The sequence below is a fragment of the Lycium barbarum genome, chromosome 3 (assembly GCF_019175385.1).
Source record: "Lycium barbarum isolate Lr01 chromosome 3, ASM1917538v2, whole genome shotgun sequence".
In the NCBI taxonomy this organism is placed as follows: domain Eukaryota; kingdom Viridiplantae; phylum Streptophyta; class Magnoliopsida; order Solanales; family Solanaceae; genus Lycium; species Lycium barbarum.
In genome coordinates, this window is record NC_083339.1 from 1,221,350 (window position 1) to 1,241,724 (window position 20,375).

The 20,375-nt window shown below is 33.8% G+C and overlaps 1 protein-coding gene across 2 annotated transcripts; it reads left to right on the forward strand.

Moving 5' to 3' along the window:
• The first annotated feature begins 11,336 nt into the window (after positions 1 to 11,336).
• LOC132629853 (uncharacterized) lies at positions 11,337 to 14,904 on the forward strand. 2 transcript variants are annotated; one of them, XM_060345244.1, is made up of 5 exons: positions 11,337 to 11,496; positions 12,567 to 12,829; positions 13,198 to 13,409; positions 13,490 to 13,757; positions 14,337 to 14,904. In XM_060345244.1, exons 1-5 carry the CDS (start codon positions 11,472 to 11,474, stop codon positions 14,640 to 14,642), a joined length of 1,074 nt encoding a protein of 357 aa, XP_060201227.1. In that variant the 5' UTR covers positions 11,337 to 11,471; the 3' UTR covers positions 14,643 to 14,904. The 2 variants fall into 2 exon arrangements, with proteins under 2 accessions (XP_060201227.1, XP_060201228.1); XM_060345245.1 differs by lacking the exon at positions 11,337 to 11,496 and adding an exon at positions 11,590 to 11,907.
• Positions 14,905 to 20,375: the final 5,471 nt, after the last annotated feature.

Sequence of the window (20,375 nt, forward strand, 5' to 3'; positions counted from 1 at the left end):
TTATTATCCATGCTTGTGGCCATTGATCATTTTACTCGCTTTCTAGGTTAGTTTACATTTACGCATTAGTTATAATCTTTCTAAAAAATCCAAAATATTATCTATCGTTTGGCTTTAGCTTAGTTGGTGAAAGTTCCTTACTTTCTTAATCGTCTAGCATATTGTTCCTTGTGGGATCGACCCCGACTCATAGTTGGGTAAATATATTGGATACGACCGTGTACACTTTCTCTTTGAGGAGTGTATTTGGACGTTATCAGTCATATGCAGTAAGACACCGAGTGTCGTGTTTCGCCCAGGCCATGGCTCGAGACATGACAGTTTTGCCCAAAAGTGGTTTTGCCAAATTGATTTTTCCATAATTTAACACCTCTGCATTATATAAAAAAGACCTCTTTATTATATTCTTGCACCTAGAACAATTTTCCAGATCAACCTTTTTAAAATCAATCTGGGGTGTGCTTGGTATCAAGAAAAATGTTCTCTAGGGAAAATGTTCCTTTGAAAATATATGTTTTTCCAAATATTAGTGATTTGCTTACTTAATTTTCTGGTATTTAATAAGTAAATAAAAATATCTATATATGATTTAGGCAAACACGGAGGAGGTGGAAGATATGAGGGGGCGGAGATTGGGGGTGGGTGGAGTGTTGGGGGTCGGGGAGACAAGCAATAACATCACTTATGAAACTTGTTTTCTTTACTTCCACGATTCCACCAGGAAATTCATTTTTTTAAAATTTTATATTATCCTGAAGAAAATATTTTTCAAAATATTTTGACTAACCAAACATAAAAAAATTAAAATACATTTTTCAAAAATAGGCAGCACCCCATTAGTTGTACACCTTTTTTTTCCTCATTCTAGAAAGAGAAGGCTTCATACTCATGCTAATCCTATTATTCATCAACCGCCTGAAGAGTCAATGGAAGGAGAAAATAAATTGAAATATATGAGAGAATCAAAGGAATAATTTTGACTCTTATTTGAGTTTTTTTGTTAAAATGAAATATATTATATATAGTTAATATGCATCATTACATAAGAGAGTGTCAATAGTAGACACTAGTAGTAGTACTAGTGTTAATATTACAACCCAAAATCAATCCAAGAAAAGTTCCTACTTTGACTGCTTGAAAAGGTTGTAGGGTCTGTTTGGAAAGCCACCTGGTAATTAGAATTGGTGTAATTACTACCCTAGTAATTACATAGCCTAGTAATTACACAGTATTTTAATTATAATGACCTGTTTGTTTGTGTGTAATTACAAGCGTGTTGTTTGGTTGCATAAGTGTAATTACACAGTTAGTTTAATTTTAAAATAAAACTTCACTATAAAAAATTTAAAATTAATATTTAAAAAATATGTGCCTTTATACATGATATTAAATTAACTATTTAATAACACATTATTTCTTGAAAATATGTTAATTAATAATCATATATTTGTAATTAATATTGTAAAAAATAGTTGAAATATAATTTCAAATTAATAATATTTTTATTTTAATTGATTATAAATACTTTTTTTGTGAGAACATCATGGGATTTGATGTTTGAGAAAAAAAAAAGAATATTTATAAATATAATGCCACAATATTATTCAAATGTTTAACAAAAATTCAATCAATTATAAGTGAAAAATAAACAACAAGCAATGTGAAATAACAAGTCAATAGTATTAAAACAAATAAATTAAAGTAAAAAATATAACCTAAATTCAAAATCCAATTTTTTTTTACATAATACTCTTATGTCAAATTCCAACATTACATAAGTAAGTTCCAACGTAACATAAGTAAATACTCTAATAATTCAAAAGAAAGGGCAAATATAAGTCTATAACCACATTCACAATGAAATTATACTTTAATAACGTCACTCATTATATGCCAAGTTTGTTAATGACTCATTCTTTCTAATATTAAGAGATGTAGTTTCAAAAATTAGAATAATAATATTGTTATGCTAAATACAACAACAACAACAACAACAACAACAACAACAACAACAACAACAACAACAACAACAACCCAGTGAAATTCCACATCTTGGGGTCAGGGGAGGGTATAATGTACGCAGACCTTACTCCTACCAAGGTAGGATGGCTGTTTCTGAGAGGCCCTCGGCTCAATAGAAGCATAAAAAGGGGGTCAGATAAGGTTAAAAGATTTAAAATGATATTGCAATGAAATAATGCAAGCGACACAGTAAAACAGGATAATCAAGGAATTCAAAGCGATATAGAAATGCAAATAACGAAAGCGGCACAGATAAAATAGAGTAATCAAAGTACAGAAAGTAGCAAATAATAACATAAATCAAAGCACAAGAAATTATAATGCGCTAATGCGCCTACTAATAAGGAAAGATAACGAGACTTATATACTAGCCTTCTACCCTAATGTGGGTCCTCCACACCTTCCTATCTAATGTCATGTCCTCGGTAAGCTGTAACTGCGTCATGTCCTGTCTAATCACCTCTCCCCAATATTTCTTTGGCCTACCCCTACCTCTTCTGAAACCATCCATGGCTAACCTCTCACACCTCCGCACTGGGGCATCTATGTCTCTCCTCTTCACATGCCCAAACCATCTCAGTCGCATTTCCCGCATCTTGTCTTCCACCGAGGCCACTCCCACCTTATCCCGAGTAGCCTCATTTCTAATCCTGTCGCTCCTAGTGTGCCCACACATCCATCTCAACATTCTCATCTCGGAAACTTTCATCTTTTGAACGTGAGAGATCTTAACTGGCCAACACTCCGCCCCATACAACATAGCCGGTCTAACCACCACTCTGTAGAACTTGCCCTTCAGTTTTGGTGGCACCTTCTTGTCACATAGCACTCCTGAAGCTAGCCTCCATTTCATCCACCCTACCCCAATACGATGTGTGACATCATCGTCAATCTCCCCGCTGCCTTGCATGATAGACCCAAGGTACTTGAAACTACTTTTCTTTTGGATGGCCTGAGCACCAAGCCTAACTTCCACGCCAACCTCCTGGGGTGTCTCACTGAACTTACACTCTAAGTACTCTGTCTTGGTCCTACTCAGCTTAAATCCTTTAGACTCCAAGGTATGTCTCCAATCCTACAGCTTAGCGTTAACTCCGCTACGAGTCTCATCAATCAGGACTATGTCGTCCGCGAAAAGCATACACCATGGCACCTCACCTTGAATTTGTCGCGTCAATCTATCCATCACCAAGGCAAATAAAAACGGACTAAGAGCTGATCCTTGATGCAACCCCATCACAACTGGAAAGTGCTCTGAGTCCCCTCCTAATGTCCTTACTCTAGTTTTGGCTTCCTCATACATGTCCTTGATCACCCTAATGTATGCTACAGGTACACCTTTAGCCTCCAAACATCTCCATAGGATTTCTCTTGGAACTTTATCGTAAGCCTTTTCTAGGTCGATGAATACCATATGCAAGTCCCTCTTCCTCTCCCTATACTGCTCCACCAGTCTCCTCACAAGATAAATGGCTTCTGTAGTTGAGCGTCCCGGCATAAATCCGAACTGGTTCTCTGAAATAGACACGTCTCTCCTCACCCTCATCTCCACCACTCTTTCCCACACTTTCATAGTATGACTTAGTAGCTTGATACCTCTATAGTTTTCGCAACTCTGGACATCCCCCTTGTTTTTGTATAGAGGGATCATTACGCTCGACCTCCATTCTTCGGGCATCGTTGCCGTCTTAAAGATGACATTAAACAACCTAGTCAACCACTCCAAACCTGCCGAGCTCGCGCTCTTCCAAAATTCCCCAGGGATCTCGTCAGGTCCGGTCGCTCTTCCCCTGCGCATCCTACAGACAACACCCTTAACCTCCTCGACCTTAATACTCCTGCAATACCCAAAATCGTGACGCCTCCCTGTATGCTCCAAATCTCCCAACACGATGTCTCTCTCCCCTTCTTCATTCAAGAGTTTGTGAAAATATGACTGTCATCTCTATTTAATGAGAGTCTCCTCTACCAATACTTTTCCATGCTCATCTTTAATGCACTTCACTTGATCCACATCGCGTGCCCTTCTCTCTCGCACCCTGGCTAGCCTGAACAATTTCCTAGCCCCACCTTTCTCTTCTAGTTCAGCATAGAGGCGTTCAAAAGCTGCCGTTTTTGCCGTCTAAACCGCCTCCTTCGCCTCCTTCCTCGCTATCTTATAAAGTTCCCTATTCGTCCACGTCTCCACCTCATCCTTGCTTTCTATCAGCTTCGCATACGACGTCTTCTTTGCTTCCACCTTCCCTTGCAATTCTCCATTCCACCACCAGTCCCCTCGATGCCGACCACGACTACCTGTCGAGACTCCCAACACTTCCCTTGCTACAACCCTAATACAACTACCGTCCTATCCCACATACTGGTCGCATCCCCACTACTATCCCAGGCCCCCATATCCTTCAATTTCTCTTCCATCTCCAGGGCACTAGCCGTGGTCAAACTCCCCCATCTGATCCTAGGTCGATCATCCCCGACCCTCTTCTTCCTCGTCATCTTGATCCCTAAATCCATCACCAAGAGCTTATGTCGGGTTGTAAGGTTGTCCCTCGGAATGACCTTACAATCTTTGCACAAACCTTTATCATCCTTCCTAAGAAGTAAAAAATATTGTTATGCTAAATAAAAAAAATAAAAAAAATAAAAAAATACGAGCAATTACATGGAACCACAAGAAGTAAAGGTTGGAAATGAGAAGAAAGGAAATGAAATATAAATAATATAAAAAGAAAAATATATTTTTAAAAATAAAAATAATTAAAAAGTAAAAATAAAAAATAAATTAATAAATAGAAATAAAAAAAATAGAAAAGCAAAGAAATTAAAATAAAATAAAAAATAAAAGAAATAAAATAAAATAAAAAGAATTAAACTAAAAAGTAACTCTGTAATTACAAAGTGTAATTACACCCAATTCTCAGCCCCCCCCCCCCCCCCCCCCCCCTTGAGAATTGGAGAGTGTAATTACACCCTGTCAATTACACTCAATTCCCACCTAACTGTGTAATTACCTGATCAAACTGTGTAATTACACCCAATTACATCCAATTCCAATTACCTGAGTTGCTTTCTGTCACGACCTAATTCGCGAGTCGTGGTGGCACCTACACTATCCCTCCGAGTAGGTGAACCACATTGCTATTAACCAGTTAACTAATTGAAAAAATGAATAAGAATAAGTTACCAAGTCTTAAATACTTATCATAACTGGAAATGTCACGACAACCCCAAAATCTGGTCAAAGGGTACAAGAGCGCTAACATAGTACGGAATAGAAGTCTGAAAATACCCGAAGGCTACATATTGTCTATCGAATACAAAAACAGAAATAAATAGAGGAGATCCTTCAGGGGCCACGGATGACAAAGTAGCTCACCCTGAATGACTGAAAGATGTCACCCTCGCGTATCAGCCACGGGGCGTAGAACTGGAACCTAGATCGTACTCTGCACTCAACAAAAGTGCAGCAAGAGTAGTATCAGTACAACACTTGTACCGGTAAGCATCATAGGCCGACAATGATTAGATAACGCATGAAGAAGTTGAAACCAACAAGTAGCATATAGAGCAGACAGGTATGGTCACGTATCATATACAAGTAAAGTGTAAAGGAATCATGAAATCAACCAAGACAGATATAATTCACCAAAAGATCGGTCAAATATATGAGTGGATGAATGCAATGCAATGCAACAGCCACCTCTCTCACTCCACTCTCGTACACACATGCTAAGGGCAGTGCCTGAAAGCCATGACCCATGGGGGACCCCCGAAGTCCATGTACCACTCGTGCTCTCCGGCAGAAACCTCGGAGGCTATTAATCACTCTCAATCTCCGACAAAGACCTCGGAGTCTCTCTGTCACTCTCCCTCTCCGGTAAAGACCTCGGAGCCTCTCAATCACTCACCTCACCAATCATCACAACAATAATATGGAAAGCATGCCATGCATGATATCGGTCTCAACAATATCACCAATATAAATCAACAAGTACAAGTCATATTACTGTCCACTGTTCAATTATCAATATTACCATTCATTTTCATGTGATGAGTGAACTAGTATGTGACGGAGATACAAACAAGTGATAATCACAGAAATAACACATTTGGCGACAAGCCCACATAACAGCTGGCAAAACCAACTTAATTGAAATTCACCTCCACTTCATGCCCTAAGGCCTATCATGCTATCCCCGTCACTTTCTACAACTACATACGATTCTCTAATCAGAGTCTAACTAAAGTAGACCGTAACCTACCTCAATGCTGAGTGGGTGCCACAAACGATCAAGCCAATGCCTTCCCTTTGCGCAGAGCCTCTGAACGATCGAAGTCTATCAAATATGAAATCTACGTTAGAATACGAATCTAAGGACACTCATATTTCTATGCTTATATTCAACACTCAAAACGCATCCCGAAAAGTGACTTCAAGCCCACAAGGGAAAAACTTAAATTTTAGTGTAAATTCGTTTTACCCATAACTAAATATTCAATTGGTATTTACCAATATCTTAACATTCTAGTTCCAAAGTAAAATATCCCAACAATAAACGAAGAAAAGGATGAAACAGTGGCTTCTAATAGCCTAATATAACTCTCGAAAAGAATACTATTGGACTCATGATTGCCATCATCATTACTGATTCTAACCACTACCATAATTATTAATAATAAATCTAGTCAACATTCGGATAAAAAGAAAGAATGGAATGAAACAGTAAAACTAGAATTGTAGCAAAACTTTTAACTTGTAACTTTCCTTTATCCTCATCATTACTACTTACCTAACAAATTTATTACTCCCTCCGTAAAGTCCAAACAGTAGAACCCAAATTGTACACAGAAAATTGTATACAGCAACATTCGCTCTATTTTTTTTTTTCAATTCTCAACAAATCCTCATTCGTTCTGTCATTATTACTCACCACTATACAATGATTCCTCTACCTTCTTTTAGTAACCAAATAAAACTTAAACCAAGTATTATCATACCTGATGCCCACGCTCATGTACCCCTAAAAATTGTTCCAAGAAAATATATTTCCTCCACTCGTTTTCTGTCTATTGTTATGCCCAGTAGGTTTTTTTTTTTACTAACTGCTTCTTTCTTTCACAAATTAAGAAAATCAATTCTCTAGGTATTTTATTCCCACCACCACTATAACATGGTTTCAGCCAGAATAGGCAATGGACTTGGCCCACTTCTTTTACCATTTATTTAATAACCAAACAATTGCACTTTAGTCCACCAACTCATTAGCATATTAGCCAAATAAAGTAAAATAAAATAAATACTCTCACCTCATGCCTTATATATTTGTGCAAATATTATTCCCATTATTTTTTACAATTTACTTATTCACTTAACCACCTGTAGAAATCTAGTCCTTCCGCCAAATACTTTAATTACCAACTTAGACCTTATATGTGTGAAACTTATATTCCTATAAATAAACTATTCACACATATTAAATAAAAAGATATTTCAAAAAGTATCCGCCAATTAAATCACCGTGCCACCAATCCCCGCAAGTCAAGAATACCCTTTAAACCAAGAAAGGATATTTTAGCGAAAACGAGTTCACAGGTGCTAAACGACCAAACGGGTCGTTACACTTTCCAAATAGGCCCGTAAAGTAAACGAGGGACAAACTACATATTAATTACAATCTTATTTGAGTTATTACTTGATCATTGCACCTATAGTAGTACATAACATATAGTTTTTTTTTTTTGAGAATATAGTAATTAATCTAATCATATTTTAAACAGGAATTCTGATCTATCTTTGAATATCCCCCGCAGAAATTTTTCTTGACTTCATTTCAAGGAAAGACTTATCAATTGCATGAATATTAGTTCAGAATTTCGAAATAAGTATACTTTGTAGTTTGTTCGAATATTAATGACATCGTTATTATGGATTTGAAATTGACCAAATAGCGGCTTATTGGAAGAACTGAATTGAATCGACAAGCCCCTATGGCACACTGAGATGACTTTACATTATAAGTCAAAAGTTTCATGCAATAATTCTAGTATTTAATTACATATGAAAAAATATTCCTTTTTGTCCCTTTAATTTGTGGAGATGTCTAATCTAGAGAAACAAGACTTAATCCTCTAAATCACCACAAAAAAAGAAACATTCGATCGAATAACTGATAACAAACTATTGAATCATGACAAAATGTTGTATTTTCTAGAAAATATCTATGATAAGATTGAGGTTCTTTGTAATTTCACTTTCCATACTAGATTGAATTTATATATATTGATGAAAGTGTAATTTTTTTACTCCATATACTCTAGAAATCCTACACTTACACCTCCTATGTATTACGTATATTCATTTTTATTTCTTGTTTATGATCATTTTAATTTAAAATTAATTTTTTTGAATTAGCTATTTTTATTGTCTCGTTTGTATCTTTGATTAACCCATAAATCAGAAATAAGTTCTTTTGTGCCTCATTAATATATGACTTTTATGAAATAATTTAGGGAAAATAACACTGTGACAATTAGGATAAAATAATTACCCAGTTTAGCCCACTTTTTATTTTTTACGCGTGTTAGCCGTAATTTAGCCGGCAAGCACTAGTGTCTTTACTTTCCTAATTTAGGCTTTCACCTGGTTTCTTGGTTGTGTCGGCACTGTTGGACTTTTTTGTTCCTTTATTTATTTTGAACTTATGTTTTTGCTTTTGTTTATTATTAATAAATATCCCGCTAAGTTTCTTAGTGGTTGCCAAAAAAAAAGGTGGGGTAAAATATGTATAAATACCTCTTATACATTATTATACATTTTTATACGGTGTAGAAGTGTGTACAGACACCTCTTATACATTATGTATAAACGTCCCCTCTTATATATAAACACCTCTTGTATAAGTTTGTATAATATTGTATACTAGTGTAAAGGTGCTTTATACCTCTTGTATAAATTTGTATAATCTTGTATACCCAATGTAAAAGTGTGTATAAACACCTCTTATACATTATTATACACTTTTATACAAGATTAATACATTGTCTACTCTAGGTATATAAAGTTATATATTATTGTATAATATCGTATACCTCAAAAAAATGGCTATGCGGGTGTAAATTAAAAATATGGCTATGCAAATGTAATTTTGTATGCTAGATTGTACATTTGTGTTACATATTTTTTAACTTTTGGTCACAGGTTCGTCGAACCGTTCAGATTACTTCCCTAAGAAAATAAGTCTTTTATTTAAGAAAAATAATAGACTAAAACGCGAACTAGAAATATTTCAGAGTGAGTTTCGTTTTGGTCTTAAAATGACAAGAATTGATGGCCTTAAACAACAATTCTTTGGACTTCACTACAGCCCAACTTGACCTTCATGAAGGAAGGAATTTCACTCCATAGCCAGTTTTCTTCATTTTTTTTTAGTGTAATATAACATAAAATTAGGTGGGACGACCAGTTTTCAAGCCTTATATGAGTTTTTAGCCAGCGTTTGAAAAATAATAGGAAAATAACCATAATCTAATGCGGAAATAAAATTTGGATAAAAATACCACTGCTTAATACACAGCAGACTTTATAAAGGTTTGTATCCTGTGAATTGTTGCTTGGTTCTTAACTTGTAAAGGTTCGAACCCCGTGAGTCCTTCCTTGATTTTAAAATTCCAATAAATTTTTAAACCCCGTGAATCATTCCTTACGTTTCACTTGTCAATCCTTCGAATTCCACCCCCATTTGTTGGAGTTGTTCTTTATTTTTTTGGGGGGTACTTTTTATCCAAAACTTTTTCCTTGTCAAAAGAATGGCTAAATGAATAACTTTTAAATGGTGACTATTATTTAATAAACGGAAAAGGTTCAAATATGCCATCAAACTATCAGAAAAGGCTCATTTATGCCACTCATTAATAGTTGTGCTAAAAAATGCGACCGCAGTTATCATTTTGGGTTATATATGTCATTACTCACTAACAAAACTCTGCTACTACCAAATTTTGCCGCGTGGCATTATCTAAACCCATAATTTTACGAGTAGCATATATGAGCCATTTCATAGTTCAGTGGCATATTTGAGTCTTTTCCCAATTCTAGTATAAACCTCAATCTTTTCTAATTTTATATAACAAGCTTATAAGGACAAGTTTGTCCCTTATATTAAATTAATAACATTATTATTTTACATGGAAAAATTATGCCCTCTTATTTAGTTGGATTATGAATCCAATCTTATTCTACATCCTTCACAATTTTTACGTACTTTATGACTCTTTAAAAATATTTTAAAAACACGTAAAGTTTGTTTAAGAAAAAAAAAAAAAGACGGGTGTAAAAGAGAATACACTAATGAGGTGTAGATGTAAGAAAAGTACATATGAGTGTTTGAGTCTTCTCCAGCCCACTATTAACAAATTTTACTCATATGTAATTTTTCATACCCATCTACACCTCATTAGTGTACTCTCTTTTAAATCTGTCTCTTTTTTTCTTAAATAAATTTTATGTGTTTCTTAAAAAAAAAAAAAAAAATTAAAGAGCCGTAAAGTACGTAAAAATTGTGAAGGATGTAGAATAAGATTAGATTCATGCTAATTAAATAAGGCAGCATAGTTTTTCCATGTAAAATAATAATGTTATTAATAAAAGGGACAAACTTGTCCTTATAATCTTGTTACATATAATTAAAAAAGATTGAGCTTTATATAAGAATTGGGAAAAGGCTCAAATATGCCACTGAACTACGAAATGACTCATATATGTCACTCGTGAAATGAAAAGTTTAGATAATACCACGTGGCAAAATTTGATAGTAGTAGAGTTCTGTTAGTGAATAATGACATATATGACCCAAAATGGTAACGGAAGTGGCATTTTTGAGCCCAACTATCAACGATCTTAGTGGCATGAATGAGTCTTTTTTTATAGTTCGATGACATATTTGAGTTTTTTCGATTTAATAAAAGATGTTAAAAGTGGCGTTGAAGTTGTTTAATCTCGTATTTGGTCATGAGTTGTGTTCTTTTAAAGAACTACTAGTATGAAAATGTATTTTTACTTTTCTAATTTGCGTAGGTCCTTATCTAAGGCAGATTCGAAATTTAAAATTATGAAATTGAAGTTTATTATATGTATATATTTAGTGAATTTCTTAATAATTATATATTTAGTGAATTTCTTAATAATTACTATACAAAAATTGGACCAAAGTTAGTAAGTTCTGCGGAACTGTACTTCAGGTTCTAGAGTTTCCTTGTCTCTGTTACAAAAAAGCCGACTGAATTATCACCAAACTTTGTCTTGTATATTGTTGTCTTATGTGGGTTGTTATTCTGTCCCAATCTTGATCTTTCATAGTGGAACTCTTTGGAATTTGGTGGAATGGTATAAAACTAAAAAAAAGGCTATCAATAAGATCACAATTATTGTTTCATCACAATCATTAAGTCACAAAATGGCAGATTTCTATGCTACTTCAGGTTTTCTTCCTCTTTTCTCTTCCTTTTTTTTTTTTCTTTCCTTTTCTACAAGTTTAAATTGCTGTCATATTCTTGAAAACTGCTAAATTTGAATGCAAAAAAGTACTGATCAAGAAAATAAAATTGAATGCAAGAAAAGATGTAGAGAAATTGGTGTATTCACTTGCTTTGTCTAAGCTTTTTAAAGAATGTGAAAGTTGATAACATTTTTTTTACTTTTGGGGTTAACCCCCTTGTGCTTGTATGAAGTCAAATAATTTGAGCACTCAGTTTATTTCATTACCAAAAAGGTTACAACATATGGAGCTTCTCTGTAACAGATTTCCATCTTAATCCACTTTGATACCTGTAGATTACAGCTGGAGGTGATAGATGCTTGTAACAATTTGATAATGTATGGAAAAAATCCTGGTAGGTAGTGTTTCCTCTTTAAATGGATATCATGTGGTGTGAATCCGGATTAGTCGAGGCTCTAAAGCAGATACTGGACAGTGTATCGGAGAAAAATGATTTGATGATGTGTGGGCTTAAAAATGAGATACATTGGTCAGATATTTTTTTTCGTTATTTAAAGGAAAGTTGTTAAGGTCTTGAAAGTTTTATATACATCACCTCCAAATTTCTGTTTATTGGAATATTAAGAGTTCTTGAGCTATCTTCTGTTTATTGGAATATTAAGAGTTCTTGAGCTATCAAGTCCTTTCGATTTGCGCTGAAGCCACAAACTTCTCCCTCACAATCGAGCCCTTAGAATGGAGAAATGTCTGGTAGGCAGTGTGGCGATTCTAAGTGGGGCGATTTTAGATTAGCCTGAATGGGCCCAAAGCGGTGCAAATCTAGATTAGTCGGGCCAATGCCCAATAGGTTCCGGATATCAGATGGTTAAACAAAAAAGGAAGTATGCTTTTAGAAATGACTAAGACTTGTTGCGACTTGGTTGGAATTGTTTTAGTTGATTTTGTTGTGGCAGAACAAACAATCTGTTTTAGTTTAGTCATGCATAGTTCATAGTCTGTCCTTTTCTCTTGACCTTTAGTTCTTAATTAGTGACAATATCTGAAACATTTCAGGAATGACTGGGAAAATACTTGTAATTCTCTTCATTGGGTTCTTGGCATTTGCTTATCAGGCAATTATGCCACCTCCTCCGAAAATTTGTGGTTCACCAAATGGCGCTCCAATTACTGCACTGAGAATAAAACTTTCCGATGGAAGGCATTTGGCTTATAAAGAGCAAGGTGTTCCAAAAGATCAAGCAAAGTACAAAATTATATTTATCCATGGATTCGACTGTTGTAGGCATGATGTTGCTTTCGCCAGCACCCTTTCTCCTGTAATGCCCTTTTACTTTCTCTTTTCTCGCAATTTTGTTGCCAGGAGCGAAGCTTTGTAGGAATAAGGGGTTCTGTTGAATCTCCTCAGTCAAAAATTATACTGTATAGATAGAGGAAAAGAACGAGCTTTTTCCGATATATGAACGGTTGAATCAACTTGACATAAGAAAAAATTCTAGTGCAATAAAAAAGGGGTTCAAAATTTGATTTCAGTCACAAAGATGGGACAATGTAGTTTCTTTCTGAGCCCCCTTATATAAATAAATTCCTGAGCCATTGCAGAATTTGTCTGTGGCTAATTTCTATATGTTTAGTTGGATCTTGTAATTCTGTATAATAATGGCTACAATGAAATATTCTGGTGCAGGATGTTATTGAGAGTTTAGGAATATACATTGTTTCGTTTGATCGACCTGGTTATGGAGAAAGTGATCCTCATCCACAACGAACGCCTCAGAGCTTAGCTCGTGATGTTGAAGAGCTAGCCGATCAATTGAAATTGGGATCCAAATTTTATGTAACTGGATTTTCCATGGGTGGACAAGCAGTTTGGGGTTGTCTTAAATATATTCCTCATCGGTATTGTTCAATTCTTTTTACCATTAGCAGCTATTTAGGCTATTATTTTCAAATTGTGTCACTTAAGTAATGTGTAACAGATTGGCTGGAGCAGCGCTTCTAACGCCCGTGGCTAACTTCTGGTGGCCCGGTTTTCCTGCAAATTTGACCGAAAAAATATACTACAACATGCCAGCCCCAGATCTGTGGACAGTTCGGGTTGCTCACTATCTACCGTGGCTGACTTATTGGTGGAACACACAAAAGTTTTTTCCTTCTTCTAGAGTTGCAGCTCATAGCCCGGATATCTTTTCAACTCAGGACAAACAATTGGCACCGAGGTTTGATTCTTCACAAGAACCATATCGGGTGAGAACTCGGTTTTAATCTTGTCAGCATATTATTACCAGTTTGTATGCTAATACTAAGAAGAAAAGTTAAGACCATTAACCATGTAATGTTAATTACATAAGTTGTTTGATCAGGAATAGGTTGTTAATAATGAATAGCCATTGCGTAGAAGTAGAATGTCACCTTGTAACGAGACTTCAAATGCTCGAGTGTCACGTTCCCCTTCTTCCTGCCCTCATTTTCCATTGCTCCTGCATTTGGGAAAAAAAAAAAAGAACGTAATAAAAGAAAAGGGGAGCTTGATGCTAAGCAGCCTTTCTGAAACGACTGCCAAAAGTGTGTTGTGACGTACCCTGCAATCTGACTACTTCCTTTATGTACATCTTAGCATTATGTTCCGCGGTGTTAGTAGTTTTTTTTCTTATTTTTTTTTTTAAATTTGTTTTTGACCGAGAGATAATTGACAATGCTAAAACGCTATTTCTAGTGCTCTATATTTGCTTGATATACATTCTACTCTGTTATCTATACATTTTCGATATAAAACTGTATATTTACATGTTTTGAGTATCCAAATATGTTCATTCATGGCCTCAGGCACAGATTAGACAACAAGGGGAGTTCGAGTCCATCCACCGCGACATGATAATTGGAATTAAAACATGGGAATTCGACCCCATGGATCTCGAGGACCCGTTCCCTAACAATGAAGGCTCTGTTCACATATGGCAAGGTGACGAGGATGGCCTTGTACCTGTCGTTCTGCTACGATATGTTGCAGAACGACTACCATGGATTCGATATCATGAAATTAAAGGTGGTGGCCACTTGTTTCCTTATGCAGATGGAATGGGAGATAAGATTATGAAGACATTCTTACTTGGGGAAACCTTTGTTCTGTAAAGGTTATTAAGGTTCCCATAGATGTTCTTATCAAGCTATGTGCTATGTTGCTTAGGCATTCCAAAAATGTTGTTGCACCTGTGTCGGATCTTTTAAAAGTATATTACTCTTGGAGGATCCGATGACACGTGTTTTAGGCGATGTATTTCTTTTATCCATAGTGCTTTCTTGAGGATGTCTAAATTTGGCACATGAGGTTTTTGTTAATTAAAATTAGATGACAACAACTCATCAAACTTGTTAGATAATTGTGTTGAGTTCTTATGTTGCTTGATAATGCTTCTAGCTAGTCTATGGAAATATATCATTACATATTCCTCATCACCATGCTCATCTTATCATTGTTTTTTGGTGCATAGAAATTCTTTTTAATTGCTAACAAGTTATTACTGATGAGAATTTGATTCCAATTGAATTAAACAGAAGGCTGCTGAATTAGCCAGTTCAGAAAAATTTGGCTCGAAATCAACTTGACTAAGTACTTTTGTATAAATCTGGATAGATTCAACTCAATTCCATTTTCTTTTCATCAGTCCAATCTGGAAAACGATGGAGCTGTGACGATAGACCGATATCGCTTTCATTGAATGTTAGTATAAGTAGCGGCGAAGTCAAGATTTTCAGTAAGGAGAATCAAAATATAAAGAAAGAAACACACCAAGAAGCCAAGGAGATTCAATATCTACTATATATACATAAAAAAAAAAATTGTCCTTATATATACAGTGTAATTTTTCGACGAAGAGGGTTCAAATTAACCCCGGCTCCGCCAATGAGTATAAGCCAACAATCTCTAAGACAAATCAACTTGCTGAGGAAAACGAGGCACATCTCTGTTTGAAGCAGCGCTACCTGAATAAAGGCAAATTCAAGATTTGAAATTTATGAATTTTAATAATTTCTCGCCTACCACCATACCGGCAATCCATTTACACAACTATGTACGTTTTTAGTTTATTACATGTTTATATTTAGTGGATCTTTCAACATATACATGGCGATTTAGACCAAAATTACTAGGTTTTGTCAAATATGTACCATACACTGTACATCCGCCTCTGTTACTTGAACAAGCTACAGGAAAGGTGGCTGCATAAATGCTTTTGCCCATTAACATCATAAATGTTTTTGTCAAATCAAACAATTAATTCAGCAGATATTATTTTAAGTTAAGTATTATTGACTCCAAACAATAATATGGAACATAACGAAATATACTACCAGCAGATATATTTTTTAATTTCCCCAGTTGTCCCAAATTTTAAAGCTTGTCGTACCTAGCTTGCCAATTATCAAGTTGACTATATTGAAGCAGATTGTTTTTGGTCCCCCGTCTCTCATTCTCTTGTTAGACTAGTCCGATTTATTTGACCTTTTTTATTTTTATTTTTTATAGTTATTTAGTATTCAAAATGTAATGATTCGACTAATTCAAATTTACATCGCGCAAGAGGAAGTGTGCCCACCAGGGAGTATGTGACTTCATAAAATAAAATATGATATGGGGCTTAATTGATGCAACTTCATAATAATATCCAAAACATTATGAGAAACAACTATGTTCTTTTGGTTGATCTGAGCTGGATATGTATCTTTTCAAGAATGAGGAAAAAAATCAATCTACTTTCATTTTCTATTGGCCGTATAATTTCTCCTTGATACTCAATCAAATCCTCGTGTTTGATCACTGATATGAGTGCATATCTATAGTCCCATATTTAGCAATGCCCAAACTACTATTGTTTCTATCGAGGATCATCGAAATAAGCAACTATATATATGCTATTTCCATAGAAAATACCAATTATGGGATGTCAATCAAGATATCTGAAAAGGCATTAGTTCATTCTCGAATTGAATCGAGTGTAATGAAATGATGATTTTATTTCTTCACCTTTTTATTATGCAATCAAATAAAAAGATCAAAAAGATGACACTTTCAAAGAATTGCAAGTTTATTCTCTTTTCCAATAATTAACTCCGTTCTCGCGGTGTGATTGTAGTTGCAAGCAAGCTAAATATTTTTAATGAAATCTAATATCTTTGGTTTTGAAGAACATCAGCTACTTTGAAGCCAATAAAATTGATTGGGCGGTGACCCTTCAGTATATATATAATTTAATAGATTGATTAAGCCATTAGTAGTACGTAGTTAGAGTGATATTGAAGTATACTTTTGGGAAGGGTTGAAAAATATACTAAGGTAAAAATAATTAATTGAGTTTCTTATTAATTAGGATCAGAATGTGTTGTGTTCATGGAAAGATGATAAGTACTCCTTCCGTTTCATAATAAGTGTCACCTTAGCCAAAAAAATTATCCCATAATAAGTGTCACCTTAGCCAAAAAAATTATCCCATAATAAGTGTCACCTTAGGAAATCAAGACATAAATTGGCTAGTTTTTTCCAACTCTGCCCTTAGACAAAAACTGAAAAGTTAAAGTAACATCTAAATGATGATTGGAAAAGTCACATAATAACTTGGTATTGCTGGATTTCCATTGTCAAAAGGATTACTAATTGTGCTTGTTCTAATCAAGAGGAAAAATTAATTTATTTTTATTATATAGGGGTAATTTAGTAAACTTTACATTGAATTATTGGTTACTTAATGAAGGCTCATCCGATTGCATTTTATTTACCTACTTGATATTATAAAGACTTTTTTCATATTACTAATATCTCTTAACATATATTTCAATATATCATATTAATAGATTATTTAGTCAATTTTCTAAATTAGTATATTGAATTTCAAGTTATGAATAATATTTACTTGTTATTGTGCATTAATTAATCTGATAATGAAAACTATAATTGTATAACATCAGTTTATAGAAATTAATCCAAACCTTTATCCAATTGTCGTTTAAATCGATAAAAGCACGTTGGTCCTTTTCTTTTTTCATTGGACATATGATACCTGTTTTATAGTTCGATTAATTCGAATTCGCGCCAAAAAATTCTACATTGGGATAAAGCGTTATCTACCAAAGACGATTAATCAATTTCTAGAGCTAGAATCCGAGACCTATGATCAAGGATGGAGCCATAAAGGGGTAATTTTTAACCACCGCTCCATAACATTTAGTAGTAGAGCATATTGGTCATGTGTAGCCGCGTATATAGTAAGATAGCATTACACCAAGAGTTCTGGCGAGATGAATATATAGGATTTTGTTACTCTAAATTATTAATTTTCGCTTCGAGCCCTGAAACGAAATTTTTTTTTAGCAGGGAGCGCTTCCCTCGTTTTGCGATGCGACTTCAAATTTGACGGGCCCTCAAGAACAAATATGGAACATCATATCGGATGGAAAATACAAAATAATTGCGTGACACATTATTTTAGGGTTGGGCAAGATTTTGCCAGCATGACACTGTTTTAAGAATTGACTTAAATTCCAGCATGTGTGTTCCATACTGAGCACATTCCTATGTGCTTTTATCAAGGCATATATAATTATATATTGACTGCTACTTAAATTCGGATCGTAGTGGACATGCTTTATTTATATCACTTTTATATCCTTAGTCTTTTTCAAATCTGCAAATGCCAGATCTTGTTTTACTATTACATGACAACTGTCTTTTACATTTCACTTTCAGTACTATTGTTTTATAGTGTTATAGATTATATAAAATAATCAAATGTAAATGTTGCAGGATGTCAAAAAGGCGTTAAAAAAAACTCAAGACAAAGGAAAAAGGATAAATACCTGCAATCAATTTAGTTACGAAGACACTTTTTTATTACAAAATCAAACGCTTAAATTGTTTATATAGAAGTTCCAATGGTTTGAATGAAAGTTTACGTTTAATAAGATCTCAATTTGTGGAGTAGTAAAACTTGTCAACTAGATTAGAGCATATATAGATTTCCTAGCCTAAGTAGCGCAATTGGTTAACAAAAACAACATGATTGTAACATTATATGAATTTCTGACGGTTGAATTTAAAAGGAGGCTTTTGCTTCGAAATTTGCAAATCCAACATCAGATATTGAAGAGGACAGTTAGAGGCAAAATAATGGCGAATTTAAGATTCTAACTGTTGAGACGTCTTTTGTGTTGAAATCTAAAAATACAAAACTTTGAAGTCCAAAATCCTGAAGGTGGCCTAGAAGGGTCGAACACAGAGCGTAGGACCACTAGGTTAGAGATGTGACTATGACTTTTTTATATTTAAAAACACTTTAATTTTTTTACTTTTTAATATATATTCTTAACGAGATAGTCTTATAACATAGAAATGTCATGACATATTTTAGACAAAGATTACTATAGGAGTATTACTTTTTGCATATGTATTTCCTTCTATATTTCTTTTTGCATATGTCATAGATCACTGTATAATATAAGATGTCAAAGGAGTACTACTATGAGTGCGCAACTTAAATAACAAAAGGTGCCAAAATAACCTAGTAAAAAAAAAATTATAGAGATACCTTTTGCGCACTAAATTAGTGCGCAATAGGTCTTTAATAAACGTCCCCACCATCTTCCCCACCCTAACGGCCCCCCACCATTTTAAAAAAAAAAAACGACGATCCACCAAAAAAACAGTAGTCCCCACCTTTTAAAAAAATCATTTTCGTGTTTATTTTTAACCTGAAAGTCAATATTCTTAGTATATTCAAGGTAAGGAACAAGTTACAAAGCTTTGATTTCGGAATAAAGCGGCGTAGAACTCGATTTCAAAAACTAAAAATCACCTTTAATCTAGGTATTTCACTACGAATTTTCCATTACATTGTTAAATATATTATTATCCTAAGCATGATTGTTGTGTAATAGTTGCAGATTTCGGGAAAAAAAATACTGCACACTTTTTTTATTTTTTACCGCAAATGGGGCAGTCCACTACCCCTTTTTTTGGTTATTTTTTTTTATTAATAATTGTTAATTGTTTGTTAGATAATTGTTTATTTGTTAATTTTTTATTAATTAATTCTTAATTGTTTGTTAGCTAATTATTTATTTGTTGATTATTTATTTAGTATTTCTTAATTGTCAGATTAGCTAATTGTTTATTTGTTAATTATTTATTAAATATTTGTTAATAGTTTCATTAGTTAATTGTTTATTTGTTAACTATTTATTAATTATTTGCTAGCTAATTGTTAATTATATGATGATGAATTGTTAATCTTTAGATTTTTATTTGTGAAATATTTGTTAATTTAGGATTGAACTTCCTTAGTTTAGGATTCAACATCTTTAGTTTAGGTTTGAACATCCTTAGTTAAACCTTAATATCCTTAATATTATATTTGTTAGTTAATTGTATTTAATCCTTAGTTTAGGTTTGAACGTTCTTAGTTTAAGATTTAAAATAGCATTAATATAATATTAGTTAGTTAATTGTAGTTAGTATAATAATTAATTAACAATTATTAATTCACAAATTTAGATAGTTAATACAATTTACCGTTAAAGTCTTAGTTAGTTAGTATAATTGAACATCCTTAGTTTAGAATTGAACATCCTTAGTTTAGGTTTGGACATCTTTAGTTTAGGATTGAACATCCTTAGTTAAACCTTAGTATCCTTAATATTATATTTGTTAGTTAATTGTATTTAATCCTTAGTTTAGGTTTGAAAATCCTTAGTTTAAGATTTAAAATAGCATTAATATAATATTAGTTAATTAATTGTAATTAGTATAATAATTAATTAACAATTATTAATTCACAAATTTAGATAGTTAATATAATTTCCCGTTAAATAGGG

Coding starts and splice junctions, on each gene's coding strand:
- LOC132629853 (XM_060345244.1), top strand. CDS start 11,472: ATGGCAGATTTCTATGCTACTTCAG. Junction 11,497..12,566: donor AGATTTCTATGCTACTTCAG/GTTTTCTTCCTC, acceptor GAAACATTTCAG/GAATGACTGGGAAAATACTT. Junction 13,410..13,489: donor CTTAAATATATTCCTCATCG/GTATTGTTCAAT, acceptor AATGTGTAACAG/ATTGGCTGGAGCAGCGCTTC.